This window comes from Thermobia domestica, chromosome 16 (genome assembly GCF_964235325.1).
Source record: "Thermobia domestica chromosome 16, izTheDome1.hap1.1, whole genome shotgun sequence".
NCBI lineage: Eukaryota > Metazoa > Arthropoda > Insecta > Zygentoma > Lepismatidae > Thermobia > Thermobia domestica.
The window spans coordinates 120232970-120246285 of NC_137469.1; the positions used below are offsets into that span (position 1 = coordinate 120232970).

The window sequence follows — 13316 nt, forward strand, 5'->3', positions numbered from 1 at the left end:
CTCTAGCAAGTTAAGTCCTCAATCATTTTGAGAGTAAAATTCATACTTAAATACACTAGAACAGGGTGTGAAATGTCTGGTTGCCTGATTGCAATTGGCAACCAAAATTTCAGTTCGGCGATTGGCATTTGGCCTCTCTTTCTTTGCTTCCGAATTGCGAGGGAAAAATTGGCGACCAAACTCTAATCTGCATACTGGATTCAGACCTGAAATTTCGTGCTTCATACTAGATAATGTCGCTACAAGGTTCACACTGTTCTAATACTCCAATTACTGGATTTCCTGTTCTAAAACAGTATCAATCCTAAATTAAAAATTATCACAGCACGAAAATAATGGTTTCACAGCATTATTTGGGCTCACACATCTACAGAACAAAATAAATTCGCTACAAGAATTCACAGGAAGACCATCTCAGGGCAGAAGTACACTCATACTGCCTCGCGTATTCTCCTATAACCAAGTTTTTTTTTTTTTTTTTAATCCTTCTTTGGCAATTATAATTTATTACGAAAAAATGGGGTCAGGAAATAAATACAAAAATGATATGGTTTTATGAAGTAATGATCAACCCGGAGTCACTAAAATCTTGGTTTAACGTTTTATTTTATTTAAAAACAACCAGGAAATTTCAAACTTTATGCTATAGCTGTAATGCTGATAAATCACTAACTGATCATAATAGTTATTACAACTCATTTTTAAATTATTATTATTAGAAGTGTATGAATGTAATGAGTCTTATGCCGGCATGACTAATTGCAATAAAACCAGGACCAATAAACGTATCAGGGAAGAACCCCTACTCCAGAATAGATGGTCTTTGTTTCAGGACAAACACCCATAATCTTGGATAAGTTTGAAGTCCATATTATTATGAAAATAACATAGAATCGGAATTTTTAGAAACAATTATGATCAAAGAATTTTTGATAAAATACGAACACCAATATTGGATAACTGAGAAGTTTATTTTCAAAGGGGAAAATTTTCACAAATTAATAATTTTGCAGTAGAAGGAAATAAAGTTTGACTTAAAAGGACTTTTGAAAATGTGCCGTTTAAGAAGAAAAAGAAAAGAAAATCGCTCAAAGAAAATACAACAAGCGCTTTATGTTCCATTTTGAATGAAAAATATCGAAATGAATGATTGAGGTGAATGTAATAGAAACGACTGATTTTAAATTCTGATTTCTACCAAAAACGTTTGAATTAGCATACGAGTATACCCTTTTACATACTCCGACAGAGCTCAATCCCAAAGATTCAGAATCTGTTGAAAACAAAAAATCCATTTTTATAATAAGCTCTTCAATTACACTTTTAGCGTAATTCTAAACACTGAATTTCTAACCACCAATTTTATAGAACAGCGGTCATTTGGATTACAATTTTTACATAAAGTTTTTAAGATCTTTATCCACTTTTCTTAACAGACAAAAAACCTTCCGAAAAAATATAGTGCCTATCTTTGTGGTATGTATTAACCATTTAGAGCTCAAATACTGAAGAATATGAAGAAACACAGCGAATATGCTGAAGTAAAACTGTCACTTGTGTAAGCATATAGCGAAGGTACTAGTATGGTTCTCAATTTTGTTGAAGCATCCGACTTATTTGATATTGCACTGTCACATATAGTACACCCTGGATCTATTTATTTTCTCGCTATTCTTTCTTACAGAATGAATAAATTCACTAAAATGCCAAATTATCAAATTTCTGCGTATGGAATTCATATGTAACTGCGAATTTTATCTATTTTCTCAAATTTCCTGTGTATACAATTTAAATTCATACGAAAAATTTGTCAAAGTATGAATTATGGGTTGTATTTATTATTATTATTATTATTATTATTATTATTATTATTATTATTATTATTATTATTATTATTATTATTATTATTAATAATAATAATAATAATAATAATAATAATAATAATAATAATAATAATAATAATAATAATAATAATAATAGGTCTATGTCATAGGCAGAAGCTTTAATCAACCAAATCAACGGTCACAAAAGGTTTTAATTAATGCTATTTCGACTTGTAAACATGGAATGTAATAATAGATTTTTAAAAAAAGGAATAAAAATCTGAAAATACTTACGACACTAAGATATAACGCAGGGATAACCTCTCTAATAAATAATTCTGCACTGTCTCTTCTAAGGTTTGGATGAGGAGAGTCCTGTTGATCATACAGTCCTTTTTGATCTTCTGACACCCCCAGCTGATAGAAAATAAGATGGCCACCAGAGGTCTGTTACAAAAGAACAAGAAGATACAAATGTAAGTGAGCTAATAATTTACGTATTGGCAAGCCTGACTGTACCCCCACACAAAATAATAATAATAATAATAATAATAATAATAATAATAATAATAATAATAATAATAATAATAATAATAATAATAAAGGAAACTGCAAAACTGTCGAATATGCCATGTGTGTTTGTACGACATTTCACGGAGATTTTATACTTAGATCCGGAAATGTTTTTAACTGAGTTTTTTTCCCTCTCATCTGTTTTTTGAAAGGTCCTGTATGTTTAAAAATATATTAAAGCAAATCTGAATTTCTTTGCCAAATTAAGTTTCTTGTTTTAAATGGAAGTACTAGAATAACGCAAGTACGTCTTCGAAAATACTTTTAAAACAGATATATTTAGAAAGATTATTCTAAATATGATTGTATTTTCCTTAAAATACCAGAATATGAGTTTGGAAAGAAACTGAATCATCATAAAGTGTATTCGGAACATTTTTTTCCTTAATTGAATAAAGATAAACCACAATGCGTGAGTCATGTTCTAGATATGATTTTCTTTAGTGTTGTGAATTCTATAATTAAGTATTACTATACATTTTAGTGTATAAAAAATAACCAAACCCATGATAATCAACAAAATTTAAAATGCGCAACTTATTCTTCGTTTACATCGTGCAAACATGAACTCTTGACATATGTCAAATATCTCATGCTTTTTATCATGATAAATTGCACACTTCTGTCTTAATAATTTATCTCTGATTGGAGATTTCAGTAGTTCAAAATCAAAATATATAGAATGATTGTCTTAATACCAGATCTTTATTATTATTATTAAACATCTAATATAACTTAGATGTTTGCGGCAATCCCAAATCGAATAGCACAATTGATGTAATTTGATCAGATCCTTTGCATCTAGTCCAGTCCAGTCCAGTCCAGTCCAGTCCAGTCCAGTCCAGTCTAGTCTAGTCCTATGACTTCGTTTATGTCAATTTCCCTCTGTCTGACTTTAATATACTGCGAGGGGAAATCTTGGGTACTGGTAGGTCTCACATAAAGAGAATTAGAGGAACAGGGTGATACAAGGATCTAGCTTTATTCATGTGAACACTTTTTAACCAGTCCAACAACTGTGCTATTATTATATCATTGTATGTATTTCATTACCAAACATGCCAAAAGTCACGAGCCCGGGACTTGGGCTCAACCGGAATCATATAGAGCGAGCCCAAGCCCTACTCAGGATAGAGAACACCACTGAGATTAGTGAGCGCAATCGTCATTATGGGTAGCGAGACCCGCTGATCTTGCGATGTAAAATGGAATTCTCATCGTTTTACTTACACATGTACACTCATGTCCAAAATAATTGTCGCATATCTATAACTGCCTTCTTGTAAGAATATAATTTGATAATGATCTTCCAGGGTACTTTTAATACTGATACTATGTGTATAATTGGGAATTGTATATTTGTAGTAAATTTCATAGGAAAAGAATTACAGTAAAACCTGTCTTCAACGGACCCTTTATTAAACAGAAAACTGTCTTAAACGGAAATATTTCACGGTCCCATGAATTTTGGAGAACAAAACGTGTAAAAAGTCCCTTCATTAAGCGGAAACTGTGTTACGCGGACAACGGAAAGAAAATTCAACATTTAACGGAAAATTCTGAGTTCCGGACTACAGCGTTTAGAAGATGTTTAGACATTTTGTGAGACATATACATTACATTGTCTGCGATAAAATGTTAGTTCTTTTGTTAAATATTTCTGGACAGTGTTTACCTTCCTCAACCACTACTCATATTCACCCCCACAAATTGTCCTTAATCCCAGCAACTTAATCAAAAACCATACGGAATGTCGGAAAGAAGAAAACGAGATAGAGGAAGAAGAGAAATACGATACCGAGTTCGAAGAAGAGTGTAGAATAAATACATATCAAGATGCTCTGAGAAGTTTAAAGGAACTGAAAAATTTGTCTTACGGAAAAATGATTCTGATTCACTTAGTATAATTTCTCAGCCTAAAGTGTATGCGGAAAGTCAAGCAGCAATGTACACAGAAAACCCTGCTTGGCTATTAGAAAAATAAAGAAAACGTGGGCATAGTATATTTTGTATTCATTTTAATTGTTTTGTGTATTTATTCGTAGAAGAAAGAAGTACTGAATCGAACAATGTACGTACAGCAATATATTTTCTCAGTATGCCCCTTTATAAGCATGTATTTTTTTTTAAAGAGGAAAGGTCTACCTCCACTAAGCGGAAACCTGACTTTAACGGAAATTTTTGCAAGTCCCGCTCGATTCCGCTTAAGACAGGTTTCACTGTATAAATACGAAAATTAGAATGAGTAAAACAAAATGTTGCTAAATGGACACGAAAATTTTATTTTCGTTCTATTGTTCTTATTTACTGCTCTTTTGACATGAAATTTGCCGATTATACACATACTAACACTATAAGAAATACCAGGCGAATTCGTTATCAAATTATATTCCTACAACAACATATTTATAGACATAATTTTAGACATAAGTGTACAAATGGTTTTATAATTTTTCACTGTGTTGACGAGGTTGCTTTCTTTGCAATTGTTTGTGTATCATTTGTAAACTCTTTCTTAGGAACCGATACAATAGAAGAATGTATTTTAACTTTCCCCACAAACTTTTTTTTCTCCTCACAAGGAAGGGTCACGCAGTGGCTCCGCTGAGATCCGAACGAGACAATTGTGTTTGCATTTGATATGCTATAACTAGATGATTCCCAAAGTTATACGTGCCACCGGGCGGAATATCGTGAGTTACAACATATTTTGTAATGTAAGTACTACAAAAAAAAAATTACCTTGCAGAATAGTTTGAACCGAGTCTTTGTTCGGAAACGGTTGGGTAAGTGGAAAATTCGGCCAACACGTATCCCATCATTTTCAACGACAAACTTTTTGGGGTAAAAAAACTTTGTCCCAGGATCCCCCGCAGGGTCCCAGACGGGGTCCAACTCAAAATTTTCAAATGGCAAGAGGGGTTAAGTGGCACAACATTTGAAAGCTGTTGTAAAATGAAAGAAAATGCAGCGAGTCTCGACTCTCTACAACAACCCTGTGCAAAATGGCGACGGGTCAAAGTGTAAGCAAAAACTTAATTGAAAAGTCCATGGTCACCCTTATAAATCGGAAATGGTGAGACAAATGTGAAAACAGGAAAGGATGTTTGGTATTATTTTCAAAGTACAACGATTTAAGTTAAAGCGTCTTGTCCCAGGGTCCCCATATGGTCCCAGGTGGGGTCCAACTAAAAAATTTCAAATGGCAAGACAGGTAGGACATCGTTTGAAAGCTCTTGTCAAGTGAAAGAAGATGGAGCAAATCTCGACTTTCTACGATAATTCTGTCCAAAATTGCGGTGGGTCAAAATGTAAACAAATTGAAAAACAATCCAAGATGGCCGCTTAAAACCTATATCGAAAGGATAAGCATATCAAACTGCTGAAGCTAGGAAAACAAATTTGACATTAATGTTGAATGTTCAAAAACGCGACATCTTGAGTTCAAAATGCCGCACTATGTATCGGACGCATATCCAGCTCACACCACTGATGTTGGAGAAGCGAACGTTTATGGATAATAGTAGATATCCACAAAACATCTGTAATCCAATATGGTTGCCAGCGTGAAAAATGATTTTGTATATAAACATGTTATTTCTTGGAATACTGTGATCAAACCAACAAAGTTTGACGCAGTTCGATGTACTGAAATGACTTACATATGTTTGGTACTACTTGCCAATCTTGCAATTTTTTATTATTATTATTATTATTATTATTTTTTTTTTTTTTTTTTTGTACATTTGGTATTGCTTTAAGTATTGCGATCAAACCAACGAATGACATACAAATGTAACCATCACGAATACGTTACAATAGAACCCCCAACCTACTGGTACAGCACGTTCTTTCTGTATGAACTACGTATGGCAAAATTAGAAAAATACCCTAAGGTATTCAACTATTTTTTTAGCACTATGAGTAGGAAGTCATAGTTGTGTGTTTATCGCATATTCGTTATATTCAAGTAAATAATGTCGAGAGAACCGTGACGAACGTGCATTAAGAAGAAAACATATATGTGTTGTTACCGAATGAAATAATAGTTGAAGTGAATCGAAATTCAATTGTCCTTTAGTCTTCCTAGTATTTCTAAATACATAATAGGGAAAATAGAGATTTAGATTTGTACTGTTATGAATAGCATAGGTTTTTAGCGGCAAGAATTCAAGGTGGCCATAGATTTTCAATTAATCTTTTATTTACATTTTGACCCGGCACAATTTTGGACAGGGTTGTCGTAGAAAGTCAAGACTTGCTCCATCTACTTTCATTTAACAAGATCTTGCAAACGATGAGTTTCTTAACCTCTCTTGCCATTTGAAACTTTTTAGTTGGACCCCACCTGGGACCCTGTGGGCACCCTGGGACAAGACGCTTTAACTTAAATTGTTGTACTTTGAAAATAATACCACACTCCCTTTCTATTTTCATGTTTGTCTCACCATTTCCGATTTATAAGGGTGACCATGGACTTTTCAATTAAGTTTTTGTTTACATTTTGAACCTCCGCCATTTTGCACAGGGTTGTCGTAGAGAGTCGAGACTTGCTGCATTTTCTTTCATTTTACAACTACTTTCAAATGATGTGCCACTTAACTCCCCTTGCCATTTGGAAATTTTGAGTTAGACCCCGTCTGGGACCCTGCGGGGGACCCTGGGACAAAGTTTTTTACCGCAAAAAGTTTGTTGTTGAAAATGATGGGATACGTGTTGGCCGAGTTTTCCACTTACCCAACCGTTTCTGAACAAATGATTCGGTTCAAACTATTCTGCAAGGTAATTTTTTTGTAGTTCTTACATTATAAAATATGTTGTAACTCACGATATTCCGCCCGGTGGCACGTATAACTTTGGGATTCATCTAGTTATAACATATCAAATGCAAACACAATTGTCTCGTTCGGATCTCAGCGGAACCACTGTGTGACCCTTCCTTGTCAGATCAATCGTTTATGCACCATTCTGCATCCAAATTGGCACTTGTTAGCAGAGACCGAGAAATAAGCACTTAATATTTTCATTCCACTCTTATCAAATTCGTGTGATTTAACTTTTTAAATAATTGATGTGCACTATGTACATATAAAGGAAATGAATGGTATATGTAACTATGCATAAATTATATAGACCAATTTCATTACTTGTAATTCTGCCAAATTATTGTAAAAATGTGGCTAAACAAGACTAGCTCCTTCTGGGAACAACAGAGTAAATTACATATTTTTCACCAAATCAGTATCGTTTCCGAAATAACATAAATACATCAGATCTATATAAAGATAATTTATTTGTAAAAACTGATAAAAAGGTAATTACGGCATCTTTAGGCGCGTCCAAAGCATTTGATGTCACATAACATAAAATTCTGCTATGCTCACCTGAGATATGTGGAATACGAGGTACAGCATTATTTTGATTCAGTAGTTATTTAAATGACAGAAAACAGATTGTTAAAATACGAAACATTCGACGTAATTTTAGAACTGTAACATATGAAACGATCTTAGAGCCAATTCTATTCTTATATGTATTAACGATCTATGTAACCTATAAATTGTTCAGCATATACAATCTTAGGCTTTTCTCACTGTTGCTGGCAAGAGACGGGATGACACACTTTTTAAAACCTAAATTAGAACTGAGAAAAATACATTTATGGCTCAATAATAATATGTTAAAGCTAAATGCTCACAAAACAAGATATTTAAGAAAAATTAAATGAAATCTCTAAGTTTTACGTCCCACGTATATGCCAGCGAGGCTAAAGAAGACGGTGATGATGAGAAATGAATGAAATGGTGGAATGAAGAAAGTGGGGGGAAACAGGAGAACTCCGAAAAATCCACGCACATGGTGTTTCTCCATAACAAAGCTCACGGTGAGAGCGGGATCGAAGCAAGGACTCCATGCACTATAGGTAAACGCTCTACCACTGAGCAACTGCGGCTCTGTAAGATATTTAATATTTTAACCTACTTACGTTATGGACAGCCAACAAATAAATAACTAAAATTGCGTAACTGTGAAAGAATTAATATTACTGTAAGATCTAAGATTGGAAAAAATATATTTAAGAATAAATGTTGACATTTAAAGTATTTAGTAAGGACATATGCAGTATCTTACTAAGGTATTAACATTACCATGTACATCTTTTCAACTCAGAAACGCTGTTCATTTTGAACGATTGCGTATGGTGTGACTACTATACTCTTATACAACGCAGTATATTAAGTTTGGGCGCTGCCTATCCTAGAGATGTTCGCGGTCAACTATGTTCGGGCTAATGAGTTGGTACGTTGTACTGGAGTTTAGTGTGTACTTTCGGCACCGAGGCTATATGACATGTGGACCTAGAATTTAAGGTGGAATCCAAATCCAAATAATGCGTTTAATGGTCACCCACTGGGACTCCATGCACCAAAGGCGCGTGAGCTAGCCACTAGACAACCGGGATAATTGACTGAGAACAAACTTCATTGCGAGTAGCCGCCCAAATCCCACTGAGAGTAGCGAGTCCGAGATTAGTAAGCGCAAGATCCAATGCGATGAGCCTCAAAGAGCGAGAGCTCCAACGAGGTTAGGAAGCGCAGGACCCATTGAGGATAATACGCCCGGTGCAAGATGGCCATCTCTCTGTTCGTGACTCGTACGCTTCCTCTTGTAGCTATCACGGAAGGTCAGTACTAAAAGAATTTCCCCCGCAGTACAGTAACCGAATTATTTTGTGCAAACAAACGTTAGCCAACATCATGTAAAGGTAACGGTCTTAATTTTCAGCTTTCAAGGATGAATTAGTAAGGAATATTACCATAATTTAGACTGAAGGTAAAGCACAGTATGCATGTCAGTGCTACCGTTATGATGTCTAACTCAGTTTTAACATATTATTCCGAATGACTAAAAATTCTTATTAATAACATTATACTAACACAGTTGTGAATATGGAAGTAGCTTTTTTCTTTACTATGGAATAACAACGACAATGAAACTACTTACTCAAATTTGCAGAATGAGAAAAAAAATATAAAAACCAATAAAATTGACACACGATTCAAACAAGAGATACATTGCGGATATCATATCATTATGTTAAATCTATAGGCGAAGGTATCAGGGTGTTACAATTTATCATATACATAGAAGGAAAATCTGTTGTATATCCCGTACTTATAAACAGCATAAAATAACCAGTGTATTGAAGAAGTTACTCATTTTAAGTAATATGTCACCAAAGTATATTGAGTCACAATTAACTTACAGACTAAACAGCAATAACTTTTATTAAAACACTAGGTGCTTTACAGTATTTAGTGAGACGTAGCAAATAACGTTTAAAAAAAACTATAATACGTATTTTATTATTACTCGGATTGGCCTTTCTCAATTTTAAAATAAATGAAAAAACACAAAATTAACATTTGGGATTCACAGCGATATAGTTTGCAGAAAGTACAACCGTTAAAAAAATGTTCACTAAACGCTAACCATATATGTGTTAAAGTTTACGCGCTACCCGAAATAAAATATTTCTCTAAATTTTGTATACGCCCTATATATAAGATCATAATGCCTCACGGTGTTAAGGTAAAAGGTTGTAACTCTCAAAAAATTGAAAATGTGGATTTTTATGTTATGCAGCTCACTATAGGTCAGGCCATAGGTGAGGAAAATATTGTAATCTTGTGCGTATTATTAAGACAAATAAACCACTTTTTATACTTGTGTCTTGCAAGGATGTAAATGGAAGTTAGAGGTTGCTTTTTTGCTCTCTTGAAAAAAGTTGGAAATTAGGCTTACGACGTTTTACCTTAACACCGTCGATTAAATTTTTGTTCCTCACAAGGAAAAGACATGAACCTGTCAACCGGACATCCGAATCAAACCTAGTCAATTTGATAAACATAACAGATATGTGCATGCACAAAAAATTAGTCGCCATGGACAACGGAGTAAGTCCCTGGCCTACCTAGCCTAGTCCATTCAGCCTATCTAGTAGTATTTATGAGATTTTTTTCAGATCTCTGCATTAAAACAGGGGGGGTCCAGAGGGGGAAAAAATGAAAAAGGGATTTTTAGACCAAAAAAATCCGTTTTTGAGGATTTTCCCGCCTCATATACATGATGGAGACACGTGAGTCACACCGTCTGAAAGGCAGTTCCATTCTGAAGAGAATGACGGTCGAATTATTATTCTAGGGTAATTAGGGACGTCTCAGTGAATTTTTTTTCAAAATATACTTCTGTATAGGGTAACATGGGGAAATTTCTGATTTTTTTTTTCTGGCGGGCTTATTTTTGCACCTAGAAAATTGAAATTGTGCACAAACATTCAGTCCACCGAGTAGTATTTAACAGATTTTTTTTTCAGATTTCTGCGTTAAAACAAGGGGGGTCCAGAGGGGCTAAAAGTTGAAAAAAGGGAAATTTAGACCAAAAAATCCCTTTTTTCTGCAACTTCCCGCCTTAGATACATGATGGAGACATGTAAATGGTACCGCCTGAAAGGCAGTTCTATTCAGAAGAGAATATGGGCGACACATGACCCTAGGGTAATTAGGGATGTCTCAGGAATTTTTTTCCCTGAGATCATAGTGTTTTGTGATAATTTGGGGCATTGTGGGAAATTTTGATAAAATTTCTCCCTCACTTACTATTCAAGATAGAAACTTGAAATTTGGCACACACATTCAGTATACCAAGTACTATTTCTCAGATTTTTTTTAGATGGCTACGTTCACACAGGGGGGAGGGGGGCCAAAGTTCGAGAAAAAAAATTTTCCCTCCGAAACTTTCATTTTGACATTTTTTCCCGCTTCTGGTATATGGTATGAGCATGCAAGTGGTACCATTTGAAAGCCAGCTCTATTCTGAAGAGAGTGAGGTATGAACCATGATCCTAGGATAAATAGTGCCGATACAGTAGCTGCTTGCCTGAAAGTCTAAAAAATAGCCCAAAAAGCCAGGATCCGGATTACCCTGTTAGTATACAGAAAATCGTAGACTCGCAGTGAACTATAGCTATCCAAAGATAAATATACGGATCTATTTGTTTTACTAGAATGGGACGAACTAAACATTTTCATCTTGTCGTTCATTCTCCAAAATTTCAAAATTGTAAAAATAATGAAAATAACATGTTCTCTAGAATTCTAATGAGTACTGTGGAAAGTACATAACTTTAAAAATAAACGATTCTTACTTATCAATTAGCTACTTCTCTTTTGTTTATTTTAAAATATAACTTTCTCTGTTATTTATATCAAGCACAATTTGCAAGCTTCGAAATTTAATGTAACTTTTAGTCAGTGCATACGGTAGGTAACTTTCAATTCAATTTTTATACTCTGCTTGAAAGTCACCTTCCTAATATAAACATAATAGAGGAAAAAACAGTGTTATGATACAGCAGTATATCCTTTAAGTTGTATTCCTATAATGAACGTTGAAAGTATTTCTATGAAGACCGCTCAAAACATCGCACCATGGAGATTTTATTTCAGAGATATGAAAGTACAGTAGTGAGAAAAATAAAATTGTAAATGTCAAAAATTTTCCCAGGTATATTTACATTATTTAAGTTTAATGAATTTATTTAAGATGCATCTTCAGTGTAATTTCAATGGAATGTATTAGGCTTTTAAGCTTTTTTTTTTTTTTTGTGCTAAAGTTGTCTATGTTAGACACGAAAGTAAAAAATGGTCATGGGTGTGAAAGAGTTATGGACCACTTCACTTCGAATACTTTCCATAAGCCTATTAATTCTAAACTTCAAGATTCCAGGATGAGGAAAACAACGGCAGAGTATGTTCAATTATTTGATAACGAAGTAAAACGGATTTTTTTTTCTTTTTCGGTAGTTCACTTTTTGAAATTATTCAAGTAAAACGTGGGTGTAATTGTTTAGTGCGATGTTTGGGCTCATGACAAGTGTACTGATTATGAAAAAAACATTTATAATTATAATATTTTCTCAATTGTGATCTGATTTGGGTGAAAACTCGTTACATAAGAATTATTAATATAATAATCGAAAATACTATTCCATTATTGTTCCATAACACCAGCCTTTTACTTACTTCAAGTTTTTATTATTTGTTTTATGAAACTGTGAAATGAACGTCAGTTCATTATATTTTAGAGGTCATTAAACATTCCGTAATACTGTATAAGAACTTAGTTTTGTTATATGTATAGTTGCTAAGTTATTTGTATAAAACAAAATGGTATTCCATCTCCTCTTCCCCCTTTACCTCTACGCATGGCTTCTAAAACATTATCTTGTTTGCACTTGCCTCGATTCACACACAAAATCAAATGCGCATTAAATTAGTAAACAAACAAATGCGTTAAAGGTCACACATTATTTTTTCGTTGGCAGCTTGCCTGATTACATCAACTACAACAATAATTTACCGATGTGGAAGTGTGCATGTTAGGATTGCATTTAAATTGATGAATTGGAAAACGAAAATATGCCAATTTCATCGCACTACTGATTGCAATCAACGCTATTTCAGCTTTCACGTTAATACTGAAACGATTTTAAAGCAAGGTAGACCAAGAGAATAATAGACCAACGATCAGGATTACTGCTGTTACGAAACATTACTACAGGACCGGAAAAAAATTATAGTTTGTCCGTGCATTTTTATAACAATAATTAAATATCTTTCCAAGACTTATTAGGTGAGATCACAACAGCTTTTAGACAATTTTTAAGAAAAATAATTGAGGGTGCGAAATATTCCAATTTCCAATATAGTGATAATTAGTTAAAGCCAGTGTGGGAAAAAATCATGATTTTTTTTTTTAAAAATCATTTTTGCTGATTTCTTTTTTTTTATTTAAATCAAATCTTTCTTCTCGTGTAATACAAGTCACGAACTGAAGATAAAACATTAGGAATTAATA

At 33.7% G+C, this 13316-nt stretch overlaps 1 protein-coding gene across 1 annotated transcript in view; it reads right to left on the reverse strand.

Annotated features, from left to right (window-relative positions):
- Positions 1-13316, reverse strand: part of Rich (Guanine nucleotide exchange factor subunit Rich) — a gene marked incomplete at its 3' end in the record, with an annotated part of 73250 nt that overhangs the window by 46156 nt on the left and 13778 nt on the right. Inside the window, 1 exon segment of the mRNA XM_081743024.1 lies at positions 2118-2270. Coding sequence (XP_081599150.1) covers positions 2118-2270 — 153 coding nt within the window.